General features: G+C 47.3%; 1 protein-coding gene across 5 annotated transcripts; it reads right to left on the reverse strand.

Annotated features, from left to right (window-relative positions):
• Window positions 1-361: 361 nt before the first annotated feature.
• ube4a (ubiquitination factor E4A (UFD2 homolog, yeast)) lies at window positions 362-14,739 on the reverse strand. Of its 5 annotated transcripts, XM_086215350.1 has the most exons (20): window positions 14,448-14,735; window positions 13,013-13,206; window positions 12,712-12,885; window positions 11,220-11,332; window positions 9,624-9,776; window positions 9,348-9,507; window positions 9,040-9,242; window positions 8,753-8,944; window positions 8,318-8,651; window positions 7,990-8,116; window positions 7,581-7,888; window positions 7,165-7,297; window positions 6,887-7,077; window positions 6,619-6,719; window positions 6,099-6,212; window positions 4,489-4,663; window positions 4,225-4,405; window positions 3,903-4,050; window positions 2,666-2,823; window positions 363-2,458 (listed from the first exon to the last, which is right to left on the reverse strand). In XM_086215350.1, exons 2-20 carry the CDS (start codon window positions 13,140-13,142, stop codon window positions 2,323-2,325), a joined length of 3,231 nt encoding a protein of 1,076 aa, XP_086071476.1. In that variant the 5' UTR covers window positions 13,143-13,206; window positions 14,448-14,735; the 3' UTR covers window positions 363-2,322. The 5 variants fall into 5 exon arrangements, 3 of the variants coding, with proteins under 3 accessions (XP_086071477.1, XP_086071476.1, XP_086071478.1); XM_086215351.1 differs by lacking the exon at window positions 12,712-12,885 and having other exon boundaries at window positions 362-2,458; window positions 14,448-14,739; XR_015118095.1 differs by lacking the exon at window positions 363-2,458 and having other exon boundaries at window positions 2,677-2,823; window positions 4,289-4,405; window positions 14,448-14,738.
• Between the last annotated feature and the right edge of the window lie 3,036 nt (window positions 14,740-17,775).

The raw sequence follows: 17,775 nt of genomic DNA on the forward strand, positions 1-17,775 counted from the left end.
GCAGTTACATTTCCGTAGCATTACAGAGGTGGCTCCGCTGCAGTAGCCCGTGGGTCCCAGTGGGGAGCCTTACGGTTAGCACCGCTCGCACCGGCCTGAACGCGCCCCGGACCCGAGGCGGGCAGTCTGGGGTCACAGAGAGGCAGCATGTTCGTGAGGGTTTTGAGTCATTTGAAGGACAACATTCATTTTTTTGGAGATGATCTGGATCCAGTTGTAGATCCCTGATCCTGAAGAAAGTTCCAAATTGTGACGGACGACTCATGAACAGGAAAGCTGCTGTCCTCCGGTCAACGGCATGTCCTCGGTGACTCGTTTCTGCTTTTACTGGTACACAGAGCTTCCATTACACCCATAAAGAAGAAGAGAATCCCTCTTACGTAACATGTTAGTTTTATTGTAATCATACTGTACATCCAAAATAAACACTTTGATAATTGAAATACAATATTACATTTAATTCATGTGGTAGATATTCAGCATACATTATGAAAGCATGAAAATTAAAACATCTTTCTCTGTCAACGTTTTTCTACAAACACATCATTTAAATTAAAACTCCTGAACTGAAAAGTCTTGTTCTGGTCTTCAGTGTAATGTTCTACCTGCAGTTCTTCAGTTGCCTCAAAAGGAACAAACAAAATAAAGTTCCGAATGTCAGAACCGAGTTCGTTGACTCTACTGCAAGGCTCGTGGTTTCAGGCACTGATTCTGTTGATCGACCATTTCCATATATTACCAACATGTTTGCACAAAATAAATTCCTTTCAAATGCTGAATCAGTTTATCAGATGAATCCTAACGACGTAAGGGGGAATGAGGGAGGAGACCATTACACACACTGCTTATCTAATATTATCTTCACCCGATATTTTAACATTTTAGTTCAAGCTCAAGAAACAGGAAGTGGAAATTAGACGCTAACTTGCCCTGTTGGGTTTCTCTGAGATGTGTTGCCCGAGAGGCAAATGTTAATGTTGCCTTCTCTTCAAAATCAAAGATTGTTGATGATGCAATGACACAAATCCAGTATTTGCAGGCTGACCACCAGTTTTCTTATTGAAAAACTGTTAGCTAACAAGACACACTGACACTGAAACTTACTGCGCTATGGTATGTTATTGTGTTTATGTTCAAGTTTCAGAGTTTTCGATTTCTCAAAGAAATTTTCCGATTCCTGAACATTTATTCTTACCCTTCAAAAACACCAGGCACGCACGCAGTGCATCGTATGGGTGAGACGGAGCGTTTATTTTCCTGCTGCACCAACTGGGTGGATGAGTTTTCCCTGTTGGAGAACCGCAGAGCTTGAGAACCCTGAACCGCGTCACACAAAGTTAGGGGAATCTGGGAAGCACCTTTGAAAATGGTGTTTTGAACAATTTAAAAATATAAAAGGCAACATATTGATTGTGATCATGGGTTTTTCAAATTGCTTTCAATAAAAAGCAGAGATTAACTGAAGAGTTTTTCTGCAGGTTGCGTTGCATCCCTGAAATGCTGAGCTGAATGAGCGCTGGCCTGGGACAGCAGCGTCCACATAATAACAGAACGATATAATTTTCATGAGTGGGTGGATCCAGATCCAAACAGACAGCGGGTTTCACCTACCACCAACACAGATGGTGCAGTAGCAAACCCCCCTCAGGTCAGGTCACATAAAATAAAAGCCACACACAAATAAATTTAGTTGTACCTTTAATTTCTGAGTTCATCATCCACTGATTTTCACTGAGCATGCAGCTTAAGGTTCAACTAAAAGTGTGAAAATATGGGTGTTCCAAAATTTTGAAAAGGCTAATACAGGTAAAATCCAGGTGAAACAGTCACCAGTTTCTTCCTTGTTCTGCCATCCAAGTTCCAAAAATACTTCCATCACAATATGAAATCTGGGGCCAGCTGGAAAGTCACAAGTCCATAACGTACAATCAAGTCCTGCTGAAGCGATGCGTCTGACCACAGAATGCCTTAACCTCCACCTGAATGGTGCAATAACTGATCATCGATACTGAGGACTTCCTGGTTATGTTACCATAGGGTGGCATGGAAGCCAAACACTGCTCTGTGTAAGTGTGTGTGTGTGTGTTTTAACTTATCACCAGCTGGGGGGCTCCAGTTCACCTGGGCTGCTGTCACAGAGCTCATCCACTGTGCATGAAGGCTGTATGAAAGGCTAATGCAATATTAGACGGACTAGAGGAGTCCGTAAAAATCCACAGAGACAAGCAGCACACCATGGAGCAGCCGGAAAGCAGGGGGAGCACACTAGATGTGGGCCAGGAACACGGCTGCAGTCACCAAAGACCGCAGCAGGGATGGAGGCTAGCCGCTAGGCCCCAGCTGCAGACGCTCCTGCTTGTGCTTATCCAGCCACTGTAAGATCTGCTGTTTGAGTTCCTCGTTGGGCCGGATCTGGTCCATGGTGAGAGGGCTGCGGTTGAATGGGTCTGTCTGGTCACTGCAGCGATGACAAAATTACCAAAACGGTTGCTAACTTAACACCTGCACACCAGTTTTATGTGTGTAGATCACACTTCGTAGCCTGTGCTCAAGATATCCTACTTCTCTTCCTGGAAGGAGAGACATTATTTGACCACGCTGGAGAAGAAATGCTAACTTCTAGGTATCAGGAGAGAATTTCAGAGCTCAGTAGAAAGCAACCAACCTGAGGAGATGCCTTGCAATAGTGGAGCGATCAACTGTGACATTGGAGGAAGGTAGAAGAACAGGATCAAGCATCAGCGTGGACATGATGGGGTCTAAGAACTCATCAGGGGCGTCTGAATACGTCTCCTCTTCCTGCTGCTGTCTGTCTGCATGGGACTATAAAATTACAACATAACGTTTCAAAGTATTTCCTGTTGCATAGTTACGATTAATAAGTCAAGTCAGGTTCATTAGTGCGTCACCAAACCCCAACCAAAGTCCTGTCCTGACTGTCCAAGTAGAGCAGGTCCAGCACCTCCCTCCTTCAATGAACCTCCACCCAACAATTCTCCATCAGCAGCACATCCTGCAACAGCAGCCACCAGAACCTTCCTTTACCAGCAGGAAGGTGGAGCAGATCCAGGATCAGTGGGGACGGAGAGAGAGCAGGAGAGCAGGACAGAGACAAAGACAGAGAATGGAGGAAGACAGAGAGACAGAAGGAAAGAGAGGGACAGAGATAAAGAGAGAGAGAAAGGAGGAGAGACTGATGGACAGAGACAAAGACAGAGAGTGGAGGAAGACAGAGAGACAGAAGGAAAGAGAGAGACAGAGATAAAGAGAGAGAGAAAGGAGGAGAGACTAATGGACAGAGACAAAGACAGAGAATGGAGGAAGACAGAGAGACAGAAGGAAAGAGAGGGACAGAGATGAAGAGGGAGAGAAAGGAGGAGAGACTGATGGACAGAGACAAAGACAGAGAATGGAGGAAGACAGAGAGACAGAAGGAAAGAGAGGGACAGAGATAAAGAGAGAGAGAAAGGAGGAGAGACTGATGGACAGAGACAAAGACAGAGTGGAGGAAGACAGAGAGACAGAAGGAAAGAGAGAGACAGAGATAAAGAGAGAGAGAAAGGAGGAGAGACTGATGGACAGAGACAAAGACAGAGAATGGAGGAAGACAGAGAGACAGAAGGAGAGAGAGGGACAGAGATAAAGAGGGAGAGAAAGGAGGAGAGACTGATGGACAGAGACAAAGACAGAGAATGGAGGAAGACAGAGACAGAAGGAAAGAGAGGGACAGAGATAAAGAGAGAGAGAAAGGAGAGACTGATGGACAGACGGGGACGTGAGCAGGTGGAGCTACAGGTGGCAGCTGGAGCCTCTTCAGGTCTGGAGCCTCCTCCAGCAGCACCTGATGTGGTTGTTTAAAAATGAGTTCTGGCATTATCAACCATTTTCAAATCAAATGATACCTTGATTTTATCAGCAAGGAGGCCAAAAGCCACGATCATGTCCCCGGGCTTGCTGATCTTCTTCAGCACCCTGACTGTCTGGGAGAAGAGGGTGGGAGAGTACGAACGCCCATCCTTTGGCACAGTAGCACAGAAATTCTCTTCATCTCTGCCAGAGATAAAAACCAACACTTTAATTTGGAAGCCAACCACCGAGCAATATGGTGTCGGTAAAAGATTAATGACAATATCAACAAACACTGCTGGATGTTTTTTCAATATTGTTTCTAATTTTATCATCTTACATGAAACCATGTATATTTAAAAGGAGGTGAGAACATACCCCAGGTTCAGGTAGATGGTGCAGATGTCAGAAACAAGCTGCTGGGGCTTGAAGTCAAACTCACTGAAGTCCTTGACTTTAAGGGCCCCCATCTTAGGACCCACCAGGTGCTGCAGGAAATAGTTGAGCATGGATATGATCCTCTCAGCCAGGAAAGGGTGCACAAAGATCCCCTTGATTTCTGGAAATCAGGAACATTGTTACAAAAAGCGGGGTGAGAGGGTGAAAATGACCTGTAAAGGATTTGTTATCTTTTCTGCTGACCTGAGGTAAGGAAGGCCAGCGTGCCGATGGTCTCGTTAGACATGATATTGTGGAAGCGGCCCAGCTGCCCAAACATCTGCAGGTTTGACTCCTTCTCTCTTCTGGCATCAGGAGCCAGATCATCCCACTCCCCTCGATCCCGCTCCAGCTGCAGGATCTTAATTTTGCTCAGGTACTACAAGATAAAAACATAGGCTTGCTTAAAAAAACCAAATCCTACCTTAGCATTTATTTATCACTCATCTTTCTATGCAACAAAAAATGTGGGAAGATAGACGTTGGTGTGATGGAAAAACTGACATAATGGGTCCTTAACTTAAGTGAGGGAGTTCAAGTTTTTCAGGGTCTTGTTCTGGAGGGGGACTGAGGGGCGTGAGACCACGACTGAAAGAAGGAGGTCACAGATACAAGCAGCCAAAATGGCGTTTCCTCAGGAAGGAGGCCCCTATCTCCCTGAGGGATAGGCTGAGGACATCTCTGTCACAGGACCACAGAGGTTTGGTACCCTGTAGACCTCAGTTCAAGACCGTGTGTGTGTGTGTATGTGTGTGTGTGTGTGTGTGTGTGTGTCACACACACGAGTCATCATATGACTCCTGTGTGAGAGCCTCCAGAGATGAATGATGGACACACAGTCTGGAGCCCAGGTAGCGTGCCTGTGGGCTTCATGTATGTACACATCCCCCACACATCCTCCACCGCACGCACGCACGCACGCACGCACGCACACACAGGTGCTTCTGGGTCCACCATATTGTGGGACAGTTCTTCCCCCTTCTAGAGATCTCAGACCCTTTACTGCTTTGCATTGTTGGTACAGGAGTTTTTACTTGGAACAAAATGACTACAACATATAAAATAAACCAAATAAATGCAATTAAATTACAACTAACTAACCCCAGCCCACACAAACAGGGAAAAGCAGACTAGACTGGAGCGGCGAGCAGTCTCTGCATCTCAGTCAACACCTCAAACATGAGCGCGCCAGCCAATGGAAGGAAGCTCAGTCCTTTCTCCGTTCACCTTTTCACATACGTCGTTTCCACCAACTGCAAACGTGTTTGCAAACCATTCTGGTTCACAGAAAGTGTTGAAAATGTAAACAGGAAAATGAAGTCGCACCCACAAAATTCTCTTTATCCCGAGGTCGATCCAAGAGAGAATATTAATCAATATAATTAAATCTCACGATGACAATTAATTACGTCCCCAGGACGATGGGGGGGCCTCAGATGACCTCACAGCAACTCATTCCACTTCAGACGCCGTATATATCAGAGCTACGAGGACCCTGGTCTTGACGCGATCAGAGTAGAGTCGCTGCTTCTCCAGTCTTAAAGGTGATACGGGCATCTATCCAGGATGTCACCTGGGCATCTCCCAAGGGGGGAGTTCCAGGTATGTCCAGCTGGGAGGAGGGGCGGATCCAGGACCAGTTGGAGGGACTTCTATCTCGACACTGGTGTGGGAACGCCTCAGGATCCCCCAGTCAGAGCTGGACCATGTGGCCAGGGACAGGGACGTGTAACAGGAACCTGCAGTCTCTGAGACCTGACCCCAGATAAGCGGTTGAAGATGGATGGATAGTGAAGCGCATTGTTTTGTCTCACCTGAATGGCCTCGTCCAGTAGGAAGATGGCATCATTCATCAACAGGTTGAGGAACCGGAGGAACAGAGGGGGGTTCATGGCCTCCAAGTTGTCAGATGCATAGTCCGCCAAATGCTGAAACAGATGTTCAGCACCAAGTGTTGTGAGAGCCATCTGCTCATAAAATACAGTTAGAATTATATTTGTAATTTAAACTACTGCAGTTCCCTTTTGCAGCACAGAGATGACACCAGGTGATCCTATATTCTCACTATTCTCATTCATGTCTTTGCTCTACTGCCACTTTTCGCCGATACCTACATCGTCCTCCAAGGGGTCAAACGCTGTGGGCGGAACACGGATTTCTGAGGTGATTTCAGATAAGAACATTCATGTCTTTACAGCGAGGTGACGAGCACCAGGATGATGGTTGAGGATATTCAGATGCAGCTTAAGAGCATGAAACAGCTGTCAATCATCAATCCACCATCTTATATTTTCATCAGTTCATTGCAGTGAAAGACATCAAGTCACTTCATACCTTGATGCTTTCTCGGTAGTGATCTTTGCCCCACATGTACTTGAGGATGGGATACATGGGTCTCCTGTAGTTGAACTTCTGTTCAAACTGATGCGGATCACCTGCACACAAACAGAAGTAACAAGAATGAAATGTTTCATCGCAACCATGTGGTTGGTTTTGCTACTTCTGCCCCCATTCACATATTACCAACTTACTAAGTCCTTGTGGTTCTTAACAGAACAAAATGATGGGAACTTTTAAAATTTAAGGAATAAAACAAATTCACCTGTGAATTCGATGTCTACAAACACAGTGATGAGGGCCTCTGCCAGCTGAGGTGCACATCTGTAGGAGCAGAAGACTCTCTCTCGCTGAAACACGATGGGTTGAGTGGCACCGGGAGCAACAGGCTCCATGTGGGGCATCACCGCCTCCAAAACCTCTGCCAGCTTTGCCCTTAAATGTGGGTTCTTCATCCTGTTGGTGACGCAGGAAGTCAGAGTTCAGCATTTGAGATCCCGGTGAGGACAACAAACCTTTCTTCAGCTCACTGAGCCGACGCACCTCTCCACGTTCCCCATGAAGACAGTGATGAAGTTGAGAATCTGCTCCAAGCTTTCAGCAGACGTCTCCAACACCTCATCAGCAAATCGACGCAGGAAGATGAAAAAATCTCCCAAATTTTCAACAAAAAACTCTGAGAAAATGTTCAAAGGCACAATGAATTCCTGCTGTGCAACATACAGGACATACATACCCAGTTCAAATAACGGAATTTGATTTGAAATTTGTTGAGTCTCCAATATTAGTGTCACATTTTCCTCCTGAACCCGGAATCCCTTCATGACTCGATCAGGTTAAAGAAAAACATTTGCAACCTATAAGTCACATTTAAATGACATTTGCGAATCAGGCACTTGAACATCTTTTCATGGCTGAAGAGGACAAACGTCCTCCTCCTCCTCCTCCTCATGACCTACCGGGGACGTAGCAGAGTGTGGTGTTCTGTAGGGAGGGCAGTGGAAAACTGAGTGCTACATGTTCAGGCCCCTGGTTTCCCATCCCAAGCTGAACCAGCAGTGCAGCAGTGGATGCTTGGAGGTTAAGGCAACATTGCAGCATGGCAGGTTGTGTAGTGGCAGCTTTGGTTGACAGATATACAATCATCAGGCGCTCAAACTGCTCCAGGAGCTGCTCCGACATCGGGTTTCCTGTTCGCTGGGCCTCCTGCCAGGTCACCTGGAGCCGATGGAGAGACTGGTTCATCTTCACCATTTGTTCGTGGAGTCTGCAGGAGTGCACAGGTGCATGAGCACAGACAGAGTATGACAGGTCAAGCCTGGGTTTCCTCTATATGAAAGATCTGTCATTGCTTTGGACTGAGTGTACCTGTGGAAGCCAAGGTGCAAGGTGAGCTGTGTGAGGACGAGGTTTTCAGTCAGCAGGCTGTAAGACTCTGCAGACTCCATCAGCTGCTGGGGGGGCGCCGGGATCAGACACGTTTCCTTGTCTAGACCTGGTGAACGAGACGGGATTATTCAGCCATGAAATTGTTGTCTTCTTTTTGGGAATAAACAGAAAACAGCTATGAACCCATTACGACTAGTAAAAAAAACATGAGGGCTGCCACATGAAATGAGTGAGGGGGGAGAATAAATGAGAGAAAACTACTGAACATTTTCTGACACCCCCACATCCTCTTTCTTCACATGTTCACCTCGTGCATGCACACTGCGGTGGTGCCTCTCCTCTTCACTCAGTTCTTTGAGTGCACAGTAGGTGGGATTAAAGGTGAGGAGTTTGGGGGATCGCGGCCGGCAGAAGGGCTGGCACAGCTTCAGTAGGGCTGCACCCAAGTTTAAGAAGAACGCATCAGAGGCGTACATCTGGAAGAAAATCTCTGGCATCTGATTGGCCCAAATCTTGGCCCTGCCAGCATTAGCCTGCAGACAGCTGCCCAACCACGAGAGCAGTAAGTGGCGTGTCTCGCCTGACCGCTGGAGCAAGTTTTTCAAGATCTGGTGCAGCTTGTCATGAAACTGTCCCATAAACTGTAACACAGGGGGAGTGAAGTCCATTAGTCTGATGCATTTACTGTTTGGCAATCAGTGTGACCTCACTGACATCCTCAAACTAAACAGAATATGTTCACCTGGTGGATGTTGGCCTCCTGGACCTTTGTCTCCTGAGCGCTGGAGCGGGAGGGGTTCAGGAAATAGCCGTGCCCCTCCACCACTCCTGGGGTTTTCAACAAGCATGAGATACTCAGCACTGCCCCTAAAAGGCTCTTCTGGTACTGCAAACCATTAGCTGGGTCTTTGGGCTGAATGTGCTCCATGAACACCTGAAGATTAAAATATTTTGTTGTGAGTAGAATCTGCTCAAACTGTAGAAACTGCAGAAAACTTTAACAAAGAAAATACCGCTGTGCCTTCTGACCTTGCCGATGTCTTTATGGTGGCTGAAATAGAGAAGAACATCAAGGTAGGAGTAGAGGAGAGGTTGACAAAGATCCAAGTCTTTGATTCGGCCCTGGAAGATATCAAGGACTGGCACGATCACCTCCTCGAAGGTACGCACCTCCTGGTCAGATAGCAGGCCAGCTGTGACCTCCTCCACAAACTCCACCACCTCCTCTGGCTCTGTTTTCACAGACATTGACAAAAAGACAACAAAAAATGAAGACCAAAATAGCAGGAGAGGGAGAAAAAATAAAACATTAGGTAAAGGTTAAATAAGGTTCCTACGTGCAGTATTGAAGGCTTCCAGCAGCAGGTCCAGAAGCTGCTCGTAGACATTCTGGCTGATGTAGATCTCTGGGGTGAGCAGAACTGTCCGCGTGTTTGAAACTGACAGGTTCTTGCAACGAACAGCAAACGGCAGTAACTTCTCTGGTACCTTTGTCACCTGATGCATGGAAAATTGGGAGGGAACAAAATTCTGGATGAGGAAGATTAGGCTACAAATGGGGAAATCCATGTAAAACCTTTAACCTGCTATTACATGTAGAAAAAAACTGGCACCTCTTCTTTTGCTCTCTGATAGCAGGCAAAAAGGTAGGGAATAGTGCGCTTCTCGCCGGCATCCCGGTCTGCAGACAGGTTCACGGCGCTGCATGACGTCATGTAGATGAGGTGATTACCTGGTTCTAACAGCAGCAAACGATTAAAGAGTGCCTGCAAGAACAAGTAAAACACATCAATACATCAGAACAAATAATCACAATTCATACTTTTTTCCCCACAATGGCCCTAGTGCAGAATTAGATTACTAGGAGCAACAACTGTGGAACAGCTGCATGGCATCAATGGCTGTGTTGAAGAAGAAGGAAGACGTTTTTGATGGTTCCAACTGTTCAAGGAAGAGATCCACAAGTAGCTGGAGATGCTGAGATGAACAGCACTGGAGCACTTTTTATGTTCATGTCATCGGTGCCTATCAAATACACAATAATTGAAGTAAAATGACAGAAGTCTCCGAAACCACACGGCAGGTGAAGTTTGGGTCAGACAGACAGAATCACTGCAGCAGAGAGAGGAGGGAGGAGCTCCACCAGAAACACTCACAATGGGTTTGAAAGACAGACGTGACACAAACAAGCGTTAATAATCTTTATACTTTCAGGAATCAGCAAATCTACACAAACTGGTGCCCTTTAATCATTCGCACTTCTCTGTTGAAGTCCTTCCTCCGCATTTTGTTCTTCATGATGTAAATGTACTGTCTGAACGTGACAAAAAAAACCAAATTCCTATTGCAAAAAAGTCAATTATTTACAAACAAAATTCTTAATTCTTGACATGAGGTTTGCCTTTAACAGCAGGGTAGTGTGTGTGTGTGTGTGTGTGTGTGTGTGTGTGCTCCTGTAGCTGTCATGGTGATAAACAAACATAGATGCTGACTGTTGATGGCTGGTTCACAACACAGCGGCAAAGAAGACATGCCAACCATTTCACAGAGCGACAGGTCAGCATACATCACATGTAATATGATGACATCATGACCTCCAATCCAAGCCAAACAAGCATCACTTATTCTGGGATGGACTTTATTCAACGTGATGAGGCTGCTGAGCGCAGCGATGAAGGCTCAACTGTCCCTGCAAACACTCCCACTGGCCACGTCACTTCACAACGAACACGCAGGTAAGAATCAAGCACTCAACCATCTGCAGATCTGCGCCGCCAGTTCTAAATGATGCATTCATGTCTTATCAGTACTGCTAAATGTTATTACGACTTATTCGTGTTCTCAATAATTACTCCTATTAGTGAAGGTGCTGATCACCGAGGAAGTGCAGAGTCTTATTAAGCACTGCTAATTAGTATATTCTAATTATGGATCAGTAGAAATACACATTATTTTAAAAGTGGCAAGAAATCAAGAGTTTCATATTGTTGAACAAAATAAATCAAATCAAAAATAATGGTAGTGGTCACAATCAGAGAGGTGAGGCACCTTCAGTGCTGCACACACTGCTGCTCCAGGGTACTAACAGAGTGAAGTCAGTGCAGGCGATGCTACGAGCTCATCCCATGTGCTTCAAGGTGAATTATTCTTGAACAGTTAATAGAGGGTTAAAAATAAAGAAAAATAAAGGTGCACTAATAACATCGGACCTGCTCAATGTTGTCCATGTCCAGCCAGTCCTGCCCGTCGAGGTCTGCAGCCATCTCCTCCAGGTACACACAGCGAGGTGGGATCCCGTTACCTCCCCTCAGACTGGGGTCGCCTACAGGTGGGGGGGGGGGGGGGGGTTTCACCAGGGTGAAATTCTGCACCAATGCCAAAGATCTACAACAGTTAATGTCTGAAAGCAGACATCTTCACTGAGGGGTTTTATTCATTTCTTTAGGCTTTGTTATTATCTATGATGCCGTTGATGCAAGAAAAACACCTTCATTTAAAAACAACTAACACGTGTTTTTGCGCTTTTCAGCCCTTCATCACAAATGTTTGAGTGCGCAAGAACTCAAATCATACACATTGCTGTCACCACCTCTAAAGTCCACCCTCCAGCCACCGCTGTCATCAAGGAATACATGTAAGCTGTATGTACTTCCTGCAAACAGTGACTCATCATCAGGATGTCAGCAGCCCCGGCTCCCTCAGCAAGATGAGGTCTTTGTGAGGCTGATGAGTCACTTGTCACTGACTGGAAACTCCAAATGTGACTTTCAGGAAGCCCATCAGCACCCAGTAAGAGTGCTGAGCTCCACGCCATGAGGAGAAGCACAGTGACATCATCCGGTCACACTCACACACAATGCTGATGGAAATGGACTGACACGGATCAGCAGACCCGGTTGTGCAAGAGGAAGGTCACTAACTCCATCTGGTTAAAGCTCTTGGACTTCTTCTGGGGAGGGCACGGGTTACTTGGCTTACTTAAGTATCACTTAACTCACCATCATCTGTGCTATTAATAAAGCACCGATATCAGACATAAAAAATGAGCGAGCTGACGTTTGTACAACCACCATTTATTGTTGCACGTGTTGAACACTGTCCACAACACAAAGGCTCTCCAGGTAACTCAATGATGAGGTCATCTTATTTTATGATGGATATTTTCTCCTTTTCTCTATTTTTCCATTTGACCACTGGTATTTCACATGACCAAGCTGTCCCGGTTGTAGGAGGATCCCGCTGTTAGCTCCAGCTCCTTTTTCCACAAAACACAGCACACTTCTCTCACCTTGTGCCAACGCACACACACATATATATACACACACACACACACACACACACACATACATATATATATATATATGTGTGTGTGTGTGTGTGTGTGTGTGTGTGTGTATGTAGACACTTTTGCAAGCCACTGTAAATGTTAACTATTTGTTGTCTCTTCGCTGTGCTCAAACCACACACACGCTGATGTGAAAACGAAAACTACAAAAGACCAAAATAAAACAGGTCTGCCTGTAACTCCTCCATGGCTCTCATCCACCCCTGCGTACCTCCAACCACTGGGTTTATTCAGAACAGGACAGTGGGACATTTAACCAGCAGTTCTCATTTATACATCTGAACAGCCCAACATTTATTCAGCCCGCTAAATCAGAGCAACAAGTCGCTGAAACGTGAGAAGTTGCCTTTCCTTACTGTTGTCCAGGGTGATGAGAAATATACGCTGGATCATGTGATTGACGTTAAGCTGTTCACAAAGTTCCTGCCGGGATCTGAACGAGCGACTGATCTCTGCCACCGAGTCGTCATTGTCGTCAACGCTGTCCGACACAGAGTTGTCCGACTCCGAGTTGCTCTCCCCCGAGTCCACTGCGGAACACATCACATATGGAAGCGCATTGCAGAGAGACACAGGATGGAAGGGTGGATCTATATGTTGTGTTATTAACTCTGTTCGGGTAAGAACTGGTTCTTAGTCTGGGACCACTGCACTCACGTGGTGGTTGTGAAGACGACTGCGCTGGTTTCTGGCCTGAGGCAAACTGCTTGGCATCAGCCAGCGAGCTGAAGAGGGCGGCGAAGGGGTTGCAGGAGATGTTCTGGTTGTTGTTGCCCTGGTCAGTCATCTCACTGGGGCTCACCACTCAGTCCATCCACGATCCCAGGCTTCAAGAGTCGCACAACAGAATCCTAGCAGCAGACGGTACAGTTTCAAGTCACCATTCCACTTTTGTCATCACCTGGTCTTTATGACTCAATACAATGACAAACTGCCCAACTGCACCCAGTAGTTGTTAGAACGGCAGCGCTACTTCAACTAAGTGCAGGCTGTGTCTCACCTCGAGAACAAATTAAGTTCCCAATTTGACCTCATTCTCCACTTAGTAATCACTGATCTTTGCTGGGTCCAGCCTGAACCATTAACTTAGACTGGGCCCACTGGTCACCAAAACTTCAATGTAACCACAGAAACCATTAAACTTATTTAGGATAATCCAATACAAACCTGACCAGAAAAAGCACAGAATACAATGACTGTTGGCAACAAAGGGTTTCTATTGCATAGGAACCCTTTTACAAATGAACCTTGAAGCTGTTTGTGGCGGGGGCGGGGGGAGGCCTGTGTATTTGTCTAAGTATGACGTTACAGGTGTCGCGTGTACAGCAATATTCGCCAGTAATAGCATTTCTCACGAGAGAGAGAGAAGCTGGTCTGCTGACGGAGCACTGAGTTACAGCACATGTGAAGACATGGACCCCAGCCAGCAGAATATTTACTGAGATTAGTAATTCTGAGGAGGAAGGGTCTCAACCGGTGCAGTCGCCTTCTGCCGGCCGTTTGAGATGATGCCAAAGATAGTGTTCTTCTCTGAGAGAGTCGTTTGGAGTGAGTGCACTGGTTCGAGTTGACCCTGATATCTTCTTTCCAGGCTGCTGGTTGTTTTCACCAGGGACGCTGATGGTTAGCCATCCTTACCAGGGCAGACACCGCTGGCAGCGACCAGCTCTGCGGCTCAGGCTTGCACCTCATTCTCACTCTTATTTACACCCTAAAACATGCGAGACAACTTAATTACGATGCCAAACTGTGTCTATGTGTCAGAATCAGAGGGCAGAGACTGACAGTCCCGGTCCAGCTGCTCGGGGTTATCCGTGTTATCCCGTTTACCACCGGTTCAGCACCTCGTAGAACTAGTCACCATTCAGGTTAAGGCTTGACTTTAGTGGTTCCATGTCACCAGTCAACGGTTGAGCTGGCGGGAGCAGCGTTAGCTAGCTTGCTAGCTAGTGCTAAGAGGGCTAGCTAGTGTGGGAGCAGCAGATTAGCTGCTTAGTGGCTCCATTTCTACATTTCCGTCATCAACTGTTGCCAGAATCAAGTTACTTATACGTCCCAATCGAGTACACGAGAGACGGGAGTGTCGCCGTACCTGTTTGACGAGGGGAAGTCTGCTTTTTTTAATTTAAAGTCTTCTACGAAACCAAATGCAGTTCCTCAGTAAATAGTAGCCGTGACGTCATCAAAGTGAGACGCAATATTTTGCTTTGCTGAGTAATTAGACTTGTTTGAGATGTCTTTCGCCTCTCCTCCAGAATGACCGAGCGCGGCCAGGGAGAAGTCCAGGGGCCGGAGCCCGGTGCTGGGTCTGGCCGGTTCGCCTCACACCGACCCTCCGCTTCATCTGAAGTTCCCTTGTTTACCGCCTGTAGCACGGGAGGAAACTTGGAGCAAACAGAGTAAATGCACGGGCAAAGCACAATGGAAACAGTACAATGATGACTCCGGTGGACAGGTTGCCTCCTCCCGGGGGGGTACCCAGATGGGACCAGGTGCCGGGTCGACGCTGGACGCGGTGGTCCCGCCTCGTATACTTTAAAAACAGACTTAAAGGAAAGTTAAGTTTTTTTCTGACAGGACTGTTTCTGGATGAAGCGCAGTCCAAATGCCGCGAGGCTCAAAGACAGAAACAGAATCACAAAAGCAGGAGTTTAAGGAGAAAGCACGAACACCTCAGAGCTCCTCCACACTCCCACCCTTGTCACCAGAGGCTGGGCTGCTGGCCCCCCACGCCCCTGCTCCCCTCATCAGCTAAACAAGAACTGATGTGCAGCAAAGACAAGCAGTAGAAGCAAAAGTTTAATAAGAGAGCAAACTCTGATATGATCCATGTTGTGGTTCCTTCCCAGCTCTCAGCACAAACCAGTATCGCACACCAAGTGTACGCCTGTACTTCCTGTATATGTGCTGCAACTATATTTATACTCTACTTGTGCTACGATTCATCCTGTATGTACCACAATATTTGTAAAGTACTTCTCATTCATTCATGTAATTATACCATGAATCTATTCTGCACTACTCCCTCTACTGCACTACTACTTCTATCATGCACTTTACAAAGCAAATGCTGCCAACCCTGGGGGGTGGAGGCTTCCTTGCACTTCCTTATCTCATGTATCTTGTTGTCTTCTTGTTTAACCAAAAGTTTTTCTGAATCTGAATCTGGCAACGACCAACACCTGCACATTAAAGCTTCCCTTCAGATGCATAAACACAAAGAAGATGGAAGCAGAAGGTGAGTCAGCGATGTCTCCCCATCCATCCATCCATCCCTCCATCCATCCATGTTCCCCCTCTCCTCCTGTTCAGGGTGGTGGGGGTGGAGCCTATCCCAGCAGCCTTCCCCCTGGACAGGTCACCAGTCCATGGCAGGGCCAACACATAGAGACAGACAACCATTGGCTCTCCCAGCCACGCCTACGGTCAATTTAGAGTCTGGATTAACCTGGTCCCTCTTGATGTCTTTGGACTGTGGAGGAAGCTGGAGTACCAGAGAGAACCCAGCAGGAACAGGGACAACATGGAGACTCACCCAGAAAGACCCCGTGCTGCAGCCGGGGCTCCACCCACAACCTTCTTGATGGGGGGCCGCAGTGAGAACCACTGCTCCACCCACAACCTTCTTGATGGGGGCCACAGGGAGCAAACATGCTCTTTGGTCAAAGATCCACTGGGGGGCACTACTGCTGCACCCAGGACTTGAGAGGCAGGAAGTGACCCCAAGAACTCAGCCCGGCAGACATCCTGTGTGGACTGAATGAACAAGGCAGTTCACTTCCTCATGATGGTTCCCATCACAGTGCTGGATGGTCCTCCGGTGACGGCGCCGGTTCCAACTGGCTGCTGTGGCAACGAGCACCCACCCTTCATCCATCAGGGATATCAGTGCTATGGCTGCTGATCGGGAGTTTCCCAGATTGATTTTTCTTCACCTGTCAGCAGGTAGTCCATCATGGTCCAGCAGGAAGAAGGTGTACTCCCCAGACACACTCACATCCCTGGGTCAGAGCCCTCGCGCACCCCCAGGGACTCCTTCACCTCTGAGATAATTTTGGTTGTTGGGGTAGAAACGTTGTCCAGGCTGTGCATGCTTTAATCTCAGCTCCTGAAACATATCAGTGAATTGCATCCCATCGATTCTCCATCCACTGAGGACCCAACCACCACAGCGCTCCAGCGCTGAGGCACCTGGAGCACCTGGGGAGCTCCTAGACTCCAGCTCAGTATTCAACTACATCATCCTGGAAATCCTGGTCCAGAAGCTCTCACACCTGCATCTCTCCACCCCATCTGCCTCTGGATCCAGGACTTCCTAACAAACTGCCCACAGTCTGTCCTTGGCCCCACCCCCCAGCAAGATCTCACTCAGCCCGGCTCTCCACCAGGATGTGTGCCGAGTCCCCTCCTGTCTCCACACAACCACTGATCCCGACCCTCCTCTCAAACACGAGCATCAATTTTGCAGATGACGCCACCATGGGGGGGCTCATCTCAGGGGGTGCGTCTGACCACAGAGATGAGGTCAACAGACTGACAGCGGGGTGTTCAGTAAACAACCTCCAACTGAACACCACAAAACGAAGGCACTCATTCTGGACTTCAGGAAGGGCAGAGGGGTCCCAGCCCTGCTCCTCATCCATGGGGACTGTGTGGAAAGGGTCCACGCCATCAGATTTCTGGGTGTGCAGATATCCGACGACCTCTCCTGGACCACTAACGCCATGGCGGTGGTAAAGAAGGCCCTGCATCACAGCCTGGTATGCAGGGAGCTCAGCAGCAGACAGGAGAGCAGAGGTCATCCGCACAGCCCAGATAATCACTGGCTGCTCTCTGCCCAGCCTGGAGGACATCGCCGGCTCTCGCCACCTCAGCAGAGCCGCCAACATCACCAAGGGCTCCCGTCACCCCAGCAACCACCTGTCTGACCTGCCGGGGCCGGCGCGACAGGTCAGACTGACTCAGGGACAGCTCCTGTCCTGGAGCTGTCACTGCAGCCAGCAACCACAGAACCAAGTGACCTGCCTCACTACAATAGAGATATTGATGATACTGATCCTATTGATCACACTGATCGTTTTGATCGTGCTGATCCTATTGATCGTACTGATCCTATTGATCATACTGATCTTATTGATCATACTGATCTTATTGATCCTATTGATCATACTGATCTTATTGGATCATATTGATCTTATTGATCATACTGATCTTATTGATCATACTGATCTTATTGGATCATATTGATCTTATTGATCCTATTGATCATACTGATCTTATTGGATCATACTGATCTTATTGATCATACTGATCTTATTGGATCCTATTGATCGTACTGATCGTTGATAACCAACAGACAATAATGTGCAATAATTGCTTACATTTCAAGTGCAACAACCGTTCTATGTCCTTCATGGGCA

This window comes from Aulostomus chinensis, chromosome 10 (genome assembly GCF_037954235.1).
Source record: "Aulostomus chinensis isolate RoL2024-O1b breed Wild chromosome 10, RoL_Achi_v1.0, whole genome shotgun sequence".
NCBI lineage: Eukaryota > Metazoa > Chordata > Actinopteri > Syngnathiformes > Aulostomidae > Aulostomus > Aulostomus chinensis.

Coding starts and splice junctions, on each gene's coding strand:
- ube4a (XM_086215350.1), bottom strand. CDS start 13,142: ATGACTGACCAGGGCAACAACAACCAGAACATCTCCTGCAACCCCTTC. Junction 4,664..6,098: donor TACTGGACGAGGCCATTCAG/GTGAGACAAAAC, acceptor TTTATCTTGTAG/TACCTGAGCAAAATTAAGAT. Junction 4,051..4,224: donor ACCATCTACCTGAACCTGGG/GTATGTTCTCAC, acceptor TATCTCTGGCAG/AGATGAAGAGAATTTCTGTG.